At 37.1% G+C, this 20,463-nt stretch overlaps 1 protein-coding gene across 1 annotated transcript; it reads left to right on the top strand.

Moving 5' to 3' along the window:
• The first annotated feature begins 2,545 nt into the window (after nucleotides 1-2,545).
• Nucleotides 2,546-14,806, top strand: LOC129280111 (mucin-22-like). The gene is made up of 5 exons (XM_064112595.1): nucleotides 2,546-2,561; nucleotides 3,724-4,043; nucleotides 4,371-5,358; nucleotides 5,735-7,150; nucleotides 14,691-14,806. Exons 1-5 carry the CDS (start codon nucleotides 2,546-2,548, stop codon nucleotides 14,804-14,806), a joined length of 2,856 nt encoding a protein of 951 aa, XP_063968665.1.
• Nucleotides 14,807-20,463: the final 5,657 nt, after the last annotated feature.

Genomic DNA, 20,463 nt, shown 5'->3' with positions numbered 1-20,463 from the left:
GATGAAAGGAATTTAATGGTGTGGGAAAGAGCGAGAGGAAGAGAATGAGTGAGTGCTTGAGGGTGATTGTGAGGCAGAGAGCGTGTTAGAGAATGAGTGAGTACGTGTTTGGGGTGATTGTGCGTGTACGAGGGACGAGATGAAAGGAGAGTGTTAGGGTGTGGGGAAGAGCGAGTGTGAGGGTGATTTTGCACATGCGAGAGAAAACGAGTGAGAGGCGTGTAACACACAGAGCGAGTTAGAGATTAAGTGAGTGTGAGGGGGTGATTGTGCACGTGCGAGATGAATGGACAATGTGAAGGGGGTGTGTGTGTGTGAGATATTGATTGGGAATTTGAGAGAGTATGGGGGGTGATTTTGCACGTGCGAGAGGAAAATAAAGAGTTGGGTGTGTGTGTGAGTGAGAGAGAAATGGCGAATGAGAAATTGAGTGAGTGCCGGAGCGGAGTGAGTGTGGGGGTTTAAATGCACGTGCGAGAGGAAAAGAGAGGTTGAAGGTTGGGAGGATGAGAGAAATGAAGGGGGGTAGGATTCAAAGACTAAATATAGAAGGAACATATACAGCCTGCTTGTTCAGGAAGTTGATAAGAAAAAAAAGCGGTTCGCGCATTTATCACAATGGGTCACTAAAAATTAATGCGCACTAAATATCGATGGCGTTTAGTTAGCATTGTGTATATGACCCCTTTTACATTGCAATTTGTTATTTGTTTGAGATTTTATGCAATGGACATGGATAAAAAAAAAAATAAAAAAAAATCTACTACCTTTATGCTTCTTCTTCATCTACTTCTACTACATGTAAATTGTTTATTTGTTGTACAGTATTATATTCTACCCATTCTTTTCTAAAACCATTGTGAATGATTTTCAACACACATGCAACAATCGGAGATAGAACCGAGAAACCAGGTCCATAACCATAGACCAAATTATTTTCAAGCGGGTCTTCCCAATTACCCTTCCCGAATTCATTTACAATCGTAAAACAAGGATTCTTTACATAAAAGGAGATGAAATAATGATAATAAAAATAAAAATATTTTTCTCGATAAGGAGGGTGTATGGGCATGAATGGGGTATATGCCCCGTCCAAATGTTTACTGCACTTGGCTTTAATATAGCTATATAGGTAGGTTCACAAAGTTATAATTTTATCATGAATTGGTTGATTATGTTCCAGTCGAGTTTGTTGGTCACTCCGCTAATTACCATGACGTCATAGATGTAATTTAAATGTCATCCCTACCTCAGAATCGATGGCCTAATTGGAATATTCGACCTTAAAAATTCTGAGAGGAACATGAGGGCAGAGTTTCTGGCGCATTCATACTATTTATGAAGAGAAAGAAATGCCCTTTTCTAGTATTGCGACGATATAATCATTTATAAAATGTAGATACGATTTTCCAGAATTTGCCCGTGAATCTGTTGAGAAAATCTGCCAACAAACTTCTTTGATCAACACTCTATATATAAGCAAAAGGTAAGCAATCATAATTTTTCCGGACAAGAAAACTGTTTTTATCGGACTGTGCTGATCTACATGCATTTATTTTATGTGAGAATAATTCTTCTGCTGAAAAAAAAAGGTGAAAATTGATATCTAAAATATTGACTGCCGCTAAATTGCCCTACTCGTTTATTAGCAACACAGGATTGGAAATTTCTATTTATCAAAGTTTAGCAAAAAAAAAGAAAAAAAAAGAAAAAAAGAAAGTAAGAAAGAAATAAAGAAAGAAAGAAGGAAGGAAAGAAAGAAAGAAGGAAGGAAAGAAAGAAAGAAGAACTGAGAAAGAAACACTTTCTGTTACATTTCGTCAATTTAAAAGTGTTTAAAGAGGTACTCAAAGCTGAAAATATTTATATCTAAATAAATAAGAGTAAAATTTACGGAGCGAAATGATGAAACTTTCATCAAAATCTGTTAACAAATAGCAAAGTTTTGACTTTTAAGTTTTAGCAATATATTGTGAAAACATTTTTATACATGTCGTCATAAATATTCATTAGTTGGACTGATGATCTCATGTCCCCACTTTCCCCTTTCTTATGATAATTGTTTCATTTTTTCATACATGTGTGAATGATTTGTCTCCCTTGTAATGAAATAAGTTGCAGTAATGAATATCTAATGTACTAAATCAGTTGTCCTTCCATTTTTTTTTCTTAAAGGAAAAGTTTAGAATAAACCTAATATTATATGATAAAATACAAAAGAACAAGTGGGGATATGACATCATCAGTTTGCTCATTGAATATTTATATAGACATACCTAGAACTGTTTCACCGGAATAATGCTAATCTTTAAAATGCCATAACTTTGTTATCTCTTGACCGATTTTGATCAAATTTTCAGTGTTTTGTTTGTCTTATTTTTCTTTATCTGTACAAATCATATTGTTTTCAGCCTGCAGTACATCTTTAAAGGTTGTGAACTTTTTCATTCATTTCATGACAAAATGGGGAATCATTCAAAGCATCAATCATTCTTTTCTATGCAGAAATGTATTTAAATTCTTTATCATTTTCCAAATACACAGAATGGAGGTCTTTGATGGTACACATGTATTGCTGGTTTTATGTTCGTATATTCTAGTTGTATTCAACCACCCATCACGAGCAAATACATGCACAGGTAAATATCCAACAGGGGGAGGGGAGTTGGAGTGGGGCACTTCCATTACAGGTAAATATCATGCTCGTTTATTTTAATGCACGTATAAGGGTTGCGTTTCATGGCCGGGCGACATACCCACGTACAATGAAAAAAGGTAATTAAATTCTACATCCTGAAAAGGGGGTATATTTCAAACCTGGATACGTATAAAGTGTATATATTCTACCATATCATGAAAATAAATTATTTTAAGCATTATTTAGGGCGGGGATACATAAAAATACTTGATTAGGATTTACGGGACGGGCTATGAAGCCTGAAAGCGATGGATGATGAGAGCTTTCTTCATTACGGTTAAATTTTGAAAGTCAATGTGCGAGCTAGACCAAAAGCTTCAGTCTTTGCAACAGCGGACTCTGCTGAACAAAGTTAACTGCACTTGTCTATGTCATGTATGTGCGAGCATGGCGCGCAACTTGCAATGGAAGTATTGCTTGAGTTGTCTGTAATGTAATGTAGAGTTAATATAGAATAACCGCAGGAATTATGAAAAATAGGCCCTATTATGGTTGAATATTTCTTAGATTGCCTGATAAGATAAGACAAACACGATATAGAGAGGCAGAATAAGGCATTAATTAGAAACTATCTGTCATCTGTTCATCGTTTCACTGTATCGTATAAGGAACAGCTCCCAGGGTACCTTGATAGGGGTAAAACGAACAAAGGGTGACGTCAATTATCTTACTAGAATGGTAAGAGTAACACAGCGTTATTGCCCAAGGAGTCCCGATTGGATATATTCCCCCCTCCATCGTTTTCCCCTTTTCTTTTTTTTTTGGTTCACCCCTTTATTCTGGTCGCTTTTCTTTACAAATATCGGGGAGTCCCTAATGTCCCCTTTCTAGCGATACTATTATGTTTATATCGATCAATGCCATTCAAATGCACCTATGATTATACTGAAACTTTTTAGCACATTATATTTTCATATTTAATTCTAATATCAGTGTTGCTTGCAGAGATCGTTTTCATATGATTTATTAGTTGTTTCTCTGTCGTTTAAAGTCACAAACTTAACTGTTTATTATTCCTTTGGCAGTCGGTGAGGATACTGACTCATCGCGATTTGACACAGAGATTGTCTTTGGACTGTTCCCAAACGGTCAGAATTCCACAGATCTAGGGGAGTTCGGTAGCATCACCCAAACGACAGCAGCCAAACCAGGAACGGATATAACCCTTTCCCGTCCTTTCAGCGGGGCATTCCTGGACGTGACGGTTGACGCCATACCCGATGAAAAGATCGTCACCTTCACACCAGCAACGACTGTCACAAGAACTACGGGTTTCAATGAAGGCACGTTGCGGATCATATCGGTTGACCCGATAAAAACCCTCGTTTATGGGTATAATAGCGCTGTAAGTGAACAATTCCATTGGCATTCGCTGATTGTAAGAGCATAGCTGCGTAAATTTAACAATCTCGTATTAAGTGCACTCACTAATGAGTATATGAAATAAAATCTCCCAAATACAAAAGGCAAATTATCGTAGTTTCAACAGGGATGCGAGTCAGTTTGACTTACCGGGTCTGAAAAGAAGCCATAACATGTTTAACCCCGATTTTACTATGAAATATAAAGCAAGAAAAGTCTGAAATGAGAAGTTGGCAGGGCCTGAGGTCTATTAGCATAATACCATCGTTTCGTAACCTTATAATGAATTTTATGTGTTTGCTTGACACAGAACCTCACGTTCGGAGCAATGGGCACCATCCCGCTCGAATACCTCGGTCAAGAATACTTTGTGGTTGTCCGAGCAAACCCTGGTCTTGGCCAGGTAGTCATCTCATCTTTGGGGCAACCTACTCTGGTCAAGATTTCCCCTAACGCGGTATTTGAATTCAACGAGATCCTCTATGACGGAACTGAAAATCTTGTAATCGAGATTCCCGCCTGGGGTCAGATGACTGTCACGACTTCCTCAAATGATTTCACGGGATCGAGGATCTTAGCCAACCAATCCGTATCCGTGGTGAGCGGAGCAGCATGTGCCTACACTCCCGATGCCATAGATGGGACATGTGACTACGCCATAGAGCAGCTGCTACCCTACGATCGATGGGGCACTGTCTTCAATGTGCCACCGTTTAACGGAGCCTCGGCTTCTGGCTACTTTGTCCAAGTGACAGCAGCTCGGGACAATACCACTGTAATCGTAAATGGATCTCAAGTAGATCTTAACCAAAGACAGACATTCGATTTGGACGTCGCAGATGATACCATGCTAAGAATCACCAGTAATCAACCCGTGCAGGTCATGAAGTTCATGAAGGGTACCATATCGATGGTCCTAGTACCTCCAGAAGAGCAATACACTAACCAAGTAACTCATGTCCGCATGAACCCTATACAGAGCCATTCTTTCTCTCACCACTTCACAATCGTCACGACTTGTTCTAGCAGCTCTGGTCTAAGCGTCGTCTATAAGAATGCTGGAGCATCAGAAACAACAGTGTCTTTGGGATCCTTCTCCTTGTTGAATTACAGTGGTATATGTGCCTTCAGTGGTACCGGACAGGAAGGTCTTACATACAAAATTGCACATTCAGAACCGCAATCTGCGTTCTACGTTGAGGCTTACGGGACGTCCCTCTCTGGCAGCTTCGCTTTTGTGGGAAATCAACTATACAAGCGGTTGAGATGCATCGACTACCGTAACGACTTCCTGTTCGGTTAGTGATGTTTATAACCATTAAGTACTTTATTCTGTGATTCTTTTATGCTTTGTACAACGATCTACCGGTTCAGGTAGGACACGGCTTAAAATACAACATTAATTTGCTTTATAATGGGACATTACATTGAACACATGCTTACATTGCTTAACATGATTAATGCGTTAATAGTATTGAATCATTTAGCCATATGTGTGCATTTTAAAGATAGTAATGGCAATGTCCTTCGACCCTTAAACATAACGTGGCTGAAAGAATGCAAGCTTTATTTTAATACATAGCATGAGCATACAATTATATATTTGATACACTTATATGTATTTTATTACATTATATTATTAGAGATGTTATTCTATTATTTGAAAACATTCAGGAACCACCCCAAGTGTAACCACCCAACGATCGAAGACTACAACTTCCATGTCGCAACTCAACACGTCGGAGACAACGAAAGGCCTATTGGCTACTACAACGGAATCTACATCCCTGGATGGTACGTTTGCAAACTCCTCTTTTGAAAGTACTTTAAGTGACCCGGCAATTGATGTGACATCTACAATGGGCACTGTTATATCAGAGACAACCAAACCTGCCCATAGCCCTACTCCAATTTTTAATACGACCTCTACCACTGGTACTACTGTAACCGCTGTTGCTTCTATCGATCTTTCTAATTCAACTATCGTTTCGGCTGCTAAGGCTACTAATGGAACTACTTCTGTAGATAGTAATTCTGCTACTTCCCGTATCATTACTACCGGTACTTCCAATATTACTGCTTATACAAATTCTACTAGTTCTACAGTCTCTGCAGCTGCTACTCTTAATACCCTGGATATTACTTCTTCTTCTGATCCTAATGCTAATTCTTACTCTCCTGTTACTGATTCTAGTAATACTGCTTATCCCAATTCGACTTCTTCTGCTGTCGTTACTCATTTTTCTGCTTCATCTGCTGATTCTAACGCAAGTGTTTCTGCTATTGCTACCAACGCCAATATTACTGCTTCTTCTGTCTATACTGTTAATACCTCTGAGGTTGCTATCACAAATACTTCCTTGGCTGGACATCGTGCTCCAGCTACGACTGATTCTGCCCTACATGATGCTACAAACACACTTGTTAGCACCACCGTTGCTGTTGCTTCATCTGCTGATGCATTCTCAACTACCGCCACCACTGCCTCTCAGGCTACGAGTTCTGTAGGCCTAGGGGAATCGATGTCCACAAATACCCATTCCTCGACAATCATAAACCAACCTATACCACTAATCATAGAGCTCCAGGAAACCACCGCACGCTTATCACCAGGTGAGGTAACAACTGCATCAGATGCTACGACTGAATACATTATGACATCGACAGTTCAACCTACAACTTCACCATCGTCCAGAGCAGCAACATTTTCATCGTCATCTAGCATCACTGCTGATCTTCAATCTGAATTCGTGAACGTTGATTCCAGTTTCACCTCTAGTCCTGCGGAGCAAACGTCGGACCCGACAACAGCGTGCGCGACTTCGACGATTCCCAGGGAAGTGTCTACCTTTGTCAATTCATCTTCGATTACTAGTACCTCAAAGAATTTGACGTCGACGCGGACTTCGACGAGTGCGATGAAGATGTGTTTCTACCTGGCCCAATTAAAGCTGGAAATGAAGCGTTCAGTATCTTCCCCACTGTGCGCTGCCGCTGCAATGCAATCATCGTCGTCGCCGTCGGCACCATCGTTTATAGCATCATTATTACAATCATCGTGGGTATATGGACATTCTGCAGAAATTGAAGGTAATTTAACTTGAAATGTAAATATAGTATCATACATTAAGTCAAAAGACGAAAAGGGGTATAATTATAAAATAGGAAAATTGGGAAGATAGAGAGAGAGAGAGAGGGTAAACGTTGTATATAGACCAACAAATATATCGAATATTGAGATGATAGTAAGGACTTTTTGATTCGCACCCTCACTAGTCATGCTAGTGGGCTGCTTGCTTTGGTCCATATTCTGAAGTCCAGTTTTACTTGTTTATTTCCAATTCGTCTAATGCCAATTCGTCCGATTGCCAACTTGTCTACTATCATTTGGTCTACCATCAGTTCGTCCACTCACCACATGGTCTACTTTCATTTAGTCTAATGCCATTCCGTCTAATAACCAGTTGGTCCAGTAGCCATTTGGTCTCTTTGGACTAAATGTAAAATTGTGCAAAATGAATGAAAATGAAATGGATATTATACCAAATGGTTATTACACGAAATGGTAATAGACGAACTGGAGATTAGACGAAGTGATGACTGGACTAAATGGTTGTTAAACCAAATGTTTATGGACGGAATGGCATAAGACTAAATGAAGGTAGACCATGTGGTGAGTGGACGAGTTGGCAGTGGACGAACTGGCATTTTACCATTTTACTTAGGTCGTGGTCTGGCCTCTGTGCTGAAATCATGGAAAGACGAAAATGTCCAATGTTCATGGTGCTCATTTTTCATGGTATCGTGGCAAAGAAAACTTATTCAGTTGTTATTCCCACACAGTTATGAATGATCTGAGTGCCAAATCAGCTAATCAATGAATCGAATCTGTACTGTTATAGAGATCTGTGTCACGATTGGCTTTCCATATTTACACATCCCTCTGTGTTTACGTTATACAAAGCCGATTGGGTGAAGCAAGACACTGATCGATCATGTCCAACCTTTGCCTGACATAACAATGGATTTCCTTGAAAGGAGGTCGTTTAACAGGATAGTGGGGGGGGGGGGGCAGTGCAGTGGTCGTAGTCGTTTTCGCATGCTCGGTGTAGCGCAGTGCTTCGCTCCAACTTCATAAAAATCGGACGAGAAATGATGAAGTTATGACATATTTCAGATTTGCATTTTTTCAGAGAAACTATGTTTTTCTTCATAAATATTCATTGAGCAAACTTTTGATACCATACGCCCATTTGTTTGGGTTTTTGAAAATATTTTATTTACATAAAATCATGTTTATTCAAATTTTGCCCTCCTAGAACTAAAGAAAATGGCTTGACAACAGATTTGGTGCATTTTATATTCATTGCTGTAAATTATTTAATTATAAAGGAACATATTATAAAAACACGCATATAACAATATGAAATATTTATGACTTCTTTTAATAAAATGAAAAAAAAAAGGAAAGTGGGGATGTGACATCATCAACCCGCCTATCCATGACGACGTGCAAAAAACTGTTCTCACAAAATATTCCTAACTTTAAAATTCAATAACTTATATCGCTATTTGTTATCAGATTTTGATACAACTTTTCATCATTTTACTCGGAAAATTTTACTCCAGGCAGATGCAATTATCTTCAGCCCGGGGTGCCCCTTTAAATTGAGAGAGAGGGAGAGAGAGAAAGAAAGAAAAAGAGAGACAACGACAGATATACAGACATAAAAAATATAGCGCGAACAAAGGGGAGGGTGGGGCAATATTATTTTCAAACCAATGGAAAAATTGTGTCATTATTAATATATCGCCTATGGAAAAGGTTCACCGTACAATACAGAATTACGCAAAATTGCTAGCATATCATTTTGAATACCATTACGTTCTCAAAATGTTTATAAAATCATCGCAAATATTTAATTGCAATTTAATAGCCATGACAGTGTGTAAGACTGAAATGTTCATTGATCGGCAATCGTTTCTTTATTCTGTTCTCAATATTATTGAAAGCGGTCCTCGTTCACGTAAACATTTTTCCAATATGATTGCTAATTGACCTCCAAATGTCATGAGAATGGATTTTTAATAATATTCCATCTGTAGATTGTTGAAAGGAATCTGGATGGGTTTAGAATAATTTGATTGATGTCGATTTCGTTTGCATTGTGATCCCATAATTGACTCTAATTGCGCAGGAAATATGACGCGATCTCTTCGAAATACTGGCATTGTATTACAATACTAGTGTTACAATATAATAAAATCCATTCATTTTCCATTTTAGTCTGGCTATTAGCCTCTAGTACTCTCTTGAATACTGATTAAAAGATGAGAATGGCAGAGGGAGGGGGTGCGAGGGCCCGAAAGCCCTCATTTTCCCCACGAAATTAAACTTTGGTAATATCATTGTACTACAATATTCAACATTTACATGATTTTAAATTCGAGCTTACACGAATATCTAGCCCATTTGACCCCCTTTTTGACGTAAATAAGTATTGATTAAAGAAAACTGAAATATCCTTGCTCGCTTTGTTCGATTGCGCAAAAGTATCCGTAAAATTGCATCTGACCTAACGATCCGTTTAATACGTTTAATCGATTAACAAAACATAAACCCGGTATTCTGGCTTGCTGTCACGGAGTGTACGCATTTTTCCACTCTCTGGCCTGGGAAGCATTGTGTTTAAACTACTATAAGGCATACTACAATGGCCGTCGGAACTTGCATATCCATTATGGTAACTTGCCAATTCATGTACTGCCAACTCGTCCACTCACCACATGATCTAATTTCATTAAGTCTAAAGGCGACCGCACACCTTACGATTGGTCAGCGACCCGATTTCAGAATAAAATGTCATAGAATTTGATGCTAATATTGAGACTTGGAATATCTTACTGTGTAATGTTCTAAATCATCGTACGAATACATGTGTTCAAATCTGTGACTGTGCTATCATCCTTCTTAGAATAAAATCGAATTTAATATCTAGTCGTAATGACGTCATAGCAGTCGTACGATTGCCTACGATTTGAAACTAATTTGGCCTTTACTCTAAAATAAAGGCTTGTAATCTTTCAAAATGGTTATATTAGTATTCTTTCAATTAATTTTAACCTAAAAAAATGATATGTTCCATTCACTTTTTCAGAAAATTAGTAAATGCGATTTGTTCCAAAATCGGATCGCGAACTGTCGTAAGGTGTGCGGTGGCCTTAATGCCATTCCGTCCATCAACATTTCGTCTAACAACCATTTGGTCCAATCATCACTTCGTCTTTAATATCACCATTTCGTCTATGACAATTTCGTCTCATAACCATGTTGGTAGAAAATCCATTTCATTTTCATTCAGTTTGCACAATTTAACACTTAGTCCAATGAGACTAAATGGCTATTGGACCAACAGGTTATTAGATGGAATGGCATTAGACTAAATGAAAGTAGACCATGTAGTGAGTGGACGAACTGATGGTAGACCAAATAAATATTAGACGAGTGGGCGATTGGACGAATTGGCATTAGACGAATCGGAATACTTGGACATGTTGGAAGAGGGAGAGAGAGAGGGGGGGGGGGGTAGCAGTGAAAAATGTTTGATTTAGTTAGTGATAATATCCCTTAAAATACTTCAATTAAACGTTTCTTTCTATTCAAACACACGTCATTTGATATTATTCCAGGCGTTGCTCATCAGCAAACGGGAAGCAGCAGTCTTCAGAACGCTACACAATCACCGAACGACAATTACAGGAGTAACTCACAAGTGAGAAAAGGTAAACAAAATCATTTCTTATTTTCAAATATTGTAAAGAAAAAAAAAGCACACATTTTAAATCTTTCATCGTTCATAGCTGTAATTAACATTTTGCTATAGGGGCCTATTAGCTCATTATAATTATGCTAAGAATAATGACCTTTTCTCTGATTCTTAATACCATCACGTTCATGGCATTCAAGGAGACAGTTGGGATCTTTCTTACACATATATCTAATTTTTTAAAGATAAAAGTAGCATGCGTTCCTCCTGGAATAACCACAGTGTCACACAGTGTGATCACCGTGTGTTAACACAGTGGACTATGCGAAAATATTTTCACACTATGGACACCTTGACAGTGTGACTGTTCACAGCGTGTTCACATGGTAGACTATATGTATATGTTGTTTCACACGGTTGAAATGCTCAAATTTAACAGTGTGTATGTGATTTCACACTGTGAACACATTGTGACACACAAATGAAAATACATAGGCCTAGATATACATAATGTATCTGATGGATCATAACAGGGACATACGTTGCGAATAATCCTCTCAAAATCCTTAATCTCGACGCTTCTTACGAGATTTGATTTGATTTGATTTATTGTTTTCTTCTGCATCCATAACATTCGTATAATACATTTTTCATAACATAATAAACATAATATGCTAGCATTTTTGGCATGAATCATAAATAAAGAGTATTAAAAAGATAATTTCAGACAAAAATGATTAACTATATGATATTTACAATTTGCAGGAGAAGGATTGTCATCATAAGCAAATTGCTTGAAAAAAAATGACAATCCCAAACTTATACTTATTGAATTAATTAATACATTTATAAAGCAGAATGGGCATACATTTTCAAATACGAAACATGAATTCATGCAATATTATAGTATGAAGATGAAGATGATAAAGCTGAGGGTGACGGTGATATGATGTTATGATGATGATGATGATGATGAGGCCATGGAGATGATATCTGTTCAGATTCAATGTTGCAATAAATATACATTTCTTTATTATTATCTTTTTTAGATCAGGGGTATATATTTCCCGTTTTAATCGTACTGTTTGGAGCTAGCCTGCCGATACTTATTGCCTGCTATTATTGGTGGAGAAAGTAAGTTGTAGCCTGCAGGTGGCGTATTTTCCCACTTACGATTACAATGGTATAAAGACCGGTGTTGATTTAGCACAAGCCCGGTATCTATATCGGTCCACACCAGAGAGGTGTTAAAACCGATATTGGTTTGACAGTAATGGTGTTGCGTAAATGCCAAATTGGTGCTTTTAGTCAAACGCCAAACCTGTATTGTTTCAACACCTCTCTCGCATGGACCGATATACCAGGCTGGTGTTAAATTAACATCGGCGTTTTTGCAGTATATACCCGATAGGGTTTATATAGTCAGACTACGCCTCATGAATATTTATGGCGGAATGATTGAGTAATTTCCAACGCATCGATCAGTTCAACTCGTGAGGTATGATCGGTAAAACGATGCACTATCGTGGGTTTACTACTGTAACAGTCGAGATCATTGAATCATGCAGGTTCGAGTCTCTCCTAGAACGATTTTTTTTCTCCAAAGTTCTCCTTTCTAAAATGAATATGAAAATAATACAAATCCAAGATTTGTAGTCTGATTTCAAGATTCCGAAACAGATTCAGTCGACCCGTATCGTAATGGGGGCCGGGAATTAAGGGCGGGGGGGGGGGGGCACAACGTGGTAATGGTTAGTGAATCAGAATGGTTTTTGAAAACGCCTTCCCGCCATGCAGCGATTGACTATTCATTGTACATATATTATTCGATATTTTCCTTCCTTTCTAATGATTGCATAAAAAATGCTTATGCTTGTTATAGGAGGCTCATTACTTTAGTGGAACCTTGTTTAAGGTTTTTTCTCCAAAACTGTGTACAAAAACGTAAGAATGATCGTCTGATTGTGATATTTTTTTTGCATGGTCAGCCCCCCCCCCCCACTTTCAAAACCGTTCCGCAGCCCTTGTAGACTAGTGTGTCAAAATGGCACTTTTCCTTAAAAATAAGGATGAAATTAGAGGGTCGAATATTTACCACCAGTAGATGTAATCTGACATAATATCTGACCAGAAAAGCTACCACGTATGACCTGCTCATTTAAAAAATGAATCTGCGCTTTTGAAGACATCTCCTGATGGGATCAAATTCATCACTTGAAACAGTAAAATAACCCCAATTCTTCCGCCAGTCAAATAGTTCCAAAGTTAAAGGTCAAGTCCACCCCAGCAAAATGTTGATTTGAATAAATAGAGAAAAATCAAACCAGCATAACACTGAAAATTTCATCAAAATCGGATGTAAAATAAGAAAGTTATGGCATTTTAAAGTTTCGTTTATTTTTCACAAAACAGTGATATGCACAACTCAATGACATGCAAATGAGTCAGTCGATGATGTCCATCACTCACTATTTCTTTTGTTTTTTATTGTTTGAATCAAACAATATTTCATTTTTTACAGATTTGACCATAGGGACCGACTTGACTGAATCATATAGTATTAATCAATGCTAATTCCACATGTTCAGGGAGGAAATAATCACTGTTTCACTTGACAATGAGGAGAAAATTAGTATATTTCATATAATAAAATACAAAAGAAATAGTGAGTGGATGACGTCATCAGTCTCCTCATTTGCATACTAAACAGGATGTGCATATAACTGTTTTGTGAAATTAAGCGAAATTTTAAAATGTCATAACTTTCTTATTTTACATCCAATTTTGATGAAATTTTTAGTGTTATGTCTGTTGGATTTTTCTCTTTTTATTCAAATCAATTTTTTTGTTGGGGTGGACTTGTCCTTTAAGTGATATTTCTTCCCAATTTAGGCAAAGGAAGTTCTGAATCAGTAGTTAACCTCCCTATAGAATCAGTGTTAGATGGCTATTCATACTTTTGTCAATCAGCTATACCGAGTGAAGAAAAAAAACCTTGACCTCAAAAATCTCCAATTAAAGGAAAAATGTTTCATGAACAAATGATATGGCTTGAAAGAGTATTTTCTAAAAATAATTTGATATTATTATAATTTACATGGTATGTGTTAACGCTTGGATAATCAGAAGGTATTTTTTTTTTACTATGATTTGCGCCAAAGAAAGGCATGGCTTCAATGAATAAATCCAGATGCCAATTATGTCACAATCCTGCATGAGTTAGTAAACATAATTGCAAACCCATTTTCAATTAAATTATCTTGAGAATTTGTACTAAACAGTGTTTATTTAACAATTCTAATGTTAATTATTGAAATGGTGTTTGGGAATGGATTTTAATGCCACCCTTGTGAAATTATGACATCATTGCCCGGCATCATTGACATCTGGATTCATTGGAGTCGCATCTTACTTTGGCGCAAGTCAAAATTTACATCACTGCAAAGAATAGGCCTACCGACTAAAATTGTATGGTATCACCACATCAAATTGTATCAAATTATTTGGGAGAATATACTCTTTCAGAACATATATAATAAAAATGCGTTTTGAAATATTTCCCCTTAAATTAGGGATTTGTGAGGTGCCAAGTTTCAGATGATTTCATTTACATTATGAAATTATATGACATAAGATTATTTTATCATGAACGGTATAGAGTTTGGGAATGGGCTGGCTCGAATAGACATCTTTTGCCGTCCTTTTCATTGTAAACAACTCGTGCGACCTCTCGAGTTCACAGCTTATCTAATTTCTAAATTGGCGATATATCGTTTGGAAATCGGAACAGTTGAGAGGGGTTTGGGAGGCGGGGCCCCCAAAAAATGAAAAATAAACTACATATTATTTCCTTTACGTTGCAGGCCACGCTCACATTACGATCTACTCTGTCGGAGATGCTCTGACGCAGGTCGAAGGGAAAAGGTCCAAGTACTACCGCTCAGTCGCCTCGTGTCAGACTTGTAATTCACTCAGTTGAAAAGTGAATTGTAACTCATCCTTTTTTGTGTAATTATATTCAGTGGCGTTTCGAGGGTCACGGCATGGGGGGGGGGGGGGAACGAAAAAATATTGTGATTTACCTATTTATGAGGGCGCTCAATATAGCCATGTGGAAAGAAACATTTGAATGACTAGGAATTTAAGAAGATCGAGCGTACGTCTAAGTGATGCTACAGCGCAAAGCGAGAGATGATATTTTTGTTTGTATTCAGATCTGGAAATAGTACTAATAGGCCTTCTAGCTTTTTGTAAGCTTGCAACTTCGTACCTCATAAGTAATCAAGGCGAGAGAAATGGAACGTTTTAGGCACCGAGTGAAATGTAGAAATTTGATGAAGAGGATACATATCTAAATGATTGATCATAATAATAATAATAATAAAAAAATAATGATGAGGATGGTGATGATGATAATAATAATAATAGTAATTCCTGATTTGTTTCAAATCGAGACCTAAAAACAGAAAAATTCTAAGCACACTTCCATTGTATTCATAAACAGATCGTTTCTCACTCTCCGAATATTGCGAGCGTAAGCTGGATTTTTTTTAATATTTAGAACTAAAAAGGGACGCATTTTAAGGACTAGCTGCTTGTAGGAATTCGTGAAGATCTCACGAATCGGTTATTTCGAGCGCGAGCTGTAAATTTGTTATATTCAGACCTGAAAATTGACATTTTAAGGACTGTTTGTAATAGGAATACATGAAGGCGCATTAAGGCAAGCACGAAGCGCAAGCTGTAGTTTATTTTATATTCCGACCTAAAATGTGAATATTTTAAAGCACTTTGTCATTGAAAATGAGATGCGTGTCACCGAGTGTTCAAAATAAAACTCAAAGCGCGAGAAGGAATAATTGTTCGACTTGAAAAGGGGATGTTTCAAGCGCCATCTAATCCTCTTGGACGGTGATTATGTATAGCATTAATCGGTCAATTCGTGAGCCGAGAAAAGTAGACACATTCCCCTAAGCAAATTATGTTCCATCAAATCCTGAATTTTTTTTTTCCACTATGATAACATTTTCCTCCCGACCCACCCCCCCCCCCCCCGTTTCTAATTTATTTGTTTGGCCAGGCAATTGGGGGGGGGGGGAGGCAGGGGCATGTATAATGTGTATACATTTTAGGTGATTATTAATAATAGTAAATTTACTTAAATCTGACCAACTCTATTGTGTGTGGGTTTTTTATGGGGGGGGGGGGGGGTGCATTGACATCTCACTTGCCATAAAATTGTCCCATCTACATGAATCGTTGATTTCGGGTGAATGAATTTTATATTTTTGTGGTGGTGTTTTATTCTGAATCATTAAAAATCTTAAGTTTGGTTAAAAAATGGAGGTAGATACTTCCCACTTCATAAATATTCAATGACCAGACTGATGGTGTCATATTATCTCCACTTATTCTTTTGTATTTCATTATATGAATTATGATTTTTCAAATTTTGTCCATCAAGAACTAAAAAAAAATGAATTGACAAACTGATAAGCGCACTAGATAATCACTGTGTAACTTTTTTTTCTATAAGGGAGACATATATCATACACTCATGAAATAATTATGATTTCATGTAATAAGATAAGAAAAAGGAGAGTTGGTATGTGACATCAACAGTCCATCTTATGAAAATGTGCACAACTCTTAGCTCTTTATGCGCCTTGAGCACAGAGTGGATTTGGCGCTTTACAAGTCACATTATTATAACTGTTTTCACAAAATATTACTAAGGGTCAAGGCCACCCCAGAATAACGTTAATTCTCCTGAAAATATAGGGGAAACACGTCCTCGGGATTTCCACCTATGGTAATGGAAATCTTAGTAATTGCTGTGAGAACGCTATATCCCACCAACAGAAACTATCTGTATCAACACAGGCAGTATACAGTGCGTCCCAGAAAAAACGAAACCGAAATTTAGCGATGATTTATCATAACTTAATCATAAATAAAATAGACAAATGACCTACCAATGTAAAGCTTAGAATCTCCTCTTTCATCTGGTATTACTTAGATTATTCCTCATTCACGCATGATTGAGCAAAAACAATTCGAAGAAAGGATGCCAAAAACTCATTTGGCGGGGGGTATCTGAATTTCAAAAAGAAAATCACATGACTAAAAAGTTCAATATCTGCTCTTTTATTTGAAACCTAAATCACAGAAAATGGTCAAGTAGTAAAAAAGTTATGATCCCTCGAAACAATGCTTGTATTTCCATAATTTCATTAAATAAACGTGTTTTCACCGGTTTCCCACAGAAGCTATCGCACGGTAACAAAAGACTTAATGCATGGCTGATCGTCAACAAAACGGAGTGTCGAGTGAGTTTGAACGCTAGCCTGTAAAACCTCTTCATTTTATGAAATTATTGAAATTCAAGCCTTATTTCAAATAACCAGAACTTTGTTAAATCTTGACCATTTTCTGTAATTGAGGTATCAAATTAAAGAGCAGATATTGGACTTTTAAAAAATGTGTTTTTCTTTTTAAAACCCAGATACGGCCCGCCAAGTGACTTTTTGGTATCCCCTTTTCAAATTGTTTTTGCTCACTCATGCGTGAATAAGAAATAATTTAAGTTATTTCAGATGAAAGAGGAGATTCTAAGCTTTAAAATGGTAGGTCATTTGTCTATTGTATTTGCGATTAAGTTATGATAAATCATCGATAAATCTCGGTTTCGTTTTTTGTGGGACGCACTGTATATACACCCATTAATCCTAGTCCTACATCTACTCAAACCAAACACCCTCGAGAAAAAGAACACACGACTATCACAATTAACCCTCATCAACTGCCTTACAGTTCCACCGGTTTATTGCCAATGGGTCTCATGCCAGTTCATCTAATTACCAACTCATCTCCTATCATTTGGCCTACCATCAGTTCGTCCACTATCCACATGGTTTAGTTGCCATTTCGTCCACTCACCATTTCGTATAGTAACCAGTTGGTCCAATAGCCATTTAGTCCATAAACCATTTGGTCTATTTAAAAAAAGTGTTAACTGGGCTAAATGAATGAAAAGAAAATGGGTATTAGACCAACTATTCATTAGTAATGGTCATAAACGAACTGGTGATTAGACAAAGTGATACTTGGACCAAATGGTTGTTATACGAAATGTTGATGGACGGAATGGCATTAGACTAAATGAAGGTAGACCATGTGACGAGTGGACGGGTTGGCAAAAGACGAATTGGCAGTTTACCGTTCCACCACCAAGGGTGGTGATTAAAAGTGTTCCTGCAGCTATACATTATGTTGGGGTGTTTGCAAATGCATTATGATACATGTCAAGAAACAGACTGTTGGACTATTGACTTGTTTCTCACCAATAGTTTTATTTCATCTATATTTTTGTCTTCAGCTATATAATGTGTTGCTATGTCATTCTTAAGAATACGTCTTCTACCTCATTTGGCCCTCACCATAAAAACACTGAGGTGATTTACATGTTTGAAAGACACTCAAAGTCTCATGAAATACAGGGCCCCGTCTTACAAAGAGATGAGATTGATCCGATCAATCGCAACTATGGACGGCCAGCAACGTCAACATATAAAATACATTTTTTTTTCTAGATTTGAATGTATATCCATAAATTCATTGATTTCTTGACAATTTGGTGCGCGTTCTCTTTTGTTTACAAAGGACATTTGCAAATTTCCTGTAGAAGTATTATGACACTGATGAATTTCCATAGAGTTACGATTGATTGGATTGATCGTTACTCTTTGTAAGATGGGGCCCTGATTTCATGTTGTTTCTAAGATTCTAGGGAAGACCAAAATTGTGCAAAAAGAAACATTAAAACTATGACATTTTTCTGGGAAAATATCAAACTACCAAATATATGGTGGCAGGAACAGATATAAAAGTGAACAAACTTGAATAAAAAAAAAGAATACCCGTACTTATTCTATATTATATCCCTTACTTAAGATTGTTGTATTGAGAGTGTACACAAGGAGAAAAAGAATAGTTTTACTACGAAAAACGTTTGCCATGAAATAGTTCATTTTCCTTGCTGACGTCACGCATAGTCCATTTTTTCCCTAGGGAAAAAGTGAACTATACGTTTTTTGACCCCGCCCCCTACTCGATTCGCGAGCTGTGCGGCGCGATGCGAGCAGAGCGCTGCTCAGCCCAACGGTACTCTCTACTGCATGCCACGGGAAACTTTCGGCGAGCTGCACTAACCAGGTGGGCTCGCTGAACAGACGATCAATACGGCAAGGCTTATTGTTTTCTCAACTTCTCAACGATTGTTCCATCATCGACTTATTAAAAATCGTTTTGCTGTAAAAGTCGGGTATCAACGAAGAATATCGTATGAAGAATATACATGAGTGGAAGGGATATAAAACAAATATACAATGACCCATTCTCGGAACTGGCTAAAACTATTTGCACTCAGGAACATCACATAGTACTATACTCCCTCGGGCCGATGGCCCTCGGGAGAATAGTACTATATGATGTTCCTTCGATGCGAATAGTTTTAGCCAGATCCTCGAGTGTCATTGTATATTTGTATACTATGGCCTGTATTCTAAAGCCTAGTTTAACAAGCAATTTCACGAGAAGCCAAACTTTCAATGAAGTGCTTTCCAGCACCCCCACTGGTCGTTTGATCTACCAATAACTTTACCTAGATAGGGTTAAGGTTTTATATTGAACACAATTTTTTCCTAATCGGAAATTCGATATTAAAAGAATGTTTAGATTTTTGTCAGACACCGTATAGCATTGATTTGTCTCTATTTGCTAGTTCATATGAAATGGTATAGTTCTTGCAGTTGATCACACTTGGATTCATGAAATTGGAAAAAGCAGATATCAAGCATATAAACAAGTTGATTATTTTATGGAATCGCCCAAATACATTTCGTTAAAAAAATTTAAGTGAAAATAATAGTCACACTTTTAATATAAAAAGTCTCAGCCATAAATTAATACATAAGCTTATATACAGCTATATATAAAACACAGCCCCAGAAACATTGGCAACTATCTGTGCCTTTTGCGTACCTCATATGACAAATCTGAAAGACCATTTTTGAATAAAAAATGTAGCTATGTTTTGATTGCATATCACAAAAGTACTGTTCCTTATCCGGACATATGACATTAGTACTGTTAAACAACCTGGATATTTATCGCATTATACATACATGAATATATTGAAAACAGCTTTTCTGTACATGTTGAAGTGAGATGTTGACACGAGTTGATAGCAATCCATTGGATTTAGTAGCAAGCAAAAGAGAATTGAAATCCTTGTACATACATGTACTATTGAGAAGAATATTCACTTAATACAATTATTTTGAATTGAGAGCTGATCAACAAATGTAATAATTTTTAACTTCATTGGCTAAATATCCACTAATAATCTAATCAAAGATAAAACATATTACCGTTTCCTCGGTAAGCCAAACTTCTAAAAAGTTTCGACAATCTTTTCTTGATGCATGAAAAATACAGAGTAACTATCTCATAAAATTGAAAAGACACATGAAAAAAAATCACTGAAATTGTATTTCTGTGGGAGAAATATGAACCAATTATTTTCTAGATATTAATTTTGACTTAAGTTTGCATAAGAGTAACTCCCGACAATTT

Source organism: Lytechinus pictus, chromosome 17, assembly GCF_037042905.1.
Source record: "Lytechinus pictus isolate F3 Inbred chromosome 17, Lp3.0, whole genome shotgun sequence".
Taxonomy (NCBI): Eukaryota; Metazoa; Echinodermata; class Echinoidea; order Temnopleuroida; family Toxopneustidae; genus Lytechinus; species Lytechinus pictus.
Note: the sequence above shows the minus strand (reverse complement) of the source record. Positions and strands in the feature narration are given on the sequence as shown.

Excerpts from the sequence above, each read along its gene's own strand:
- LOC129280111 (XM_064112595.1), top strand. Across the intron at positions 4,044-4,370 it reads TTTATGGGTATAATAGCGCT|AACCTCACGTTCGGAGCAAT; the intron begins GTAAGTGAACAA and ends TGCTTGACACAG. Across the intron at positions 5,359-5,734 it reads CCGTAACGACTTCCTGTTCG|GAACCACCCCAAGTGTAACC; the intron begins GTTAGTGATGTT and ends GAAAACATTCAG.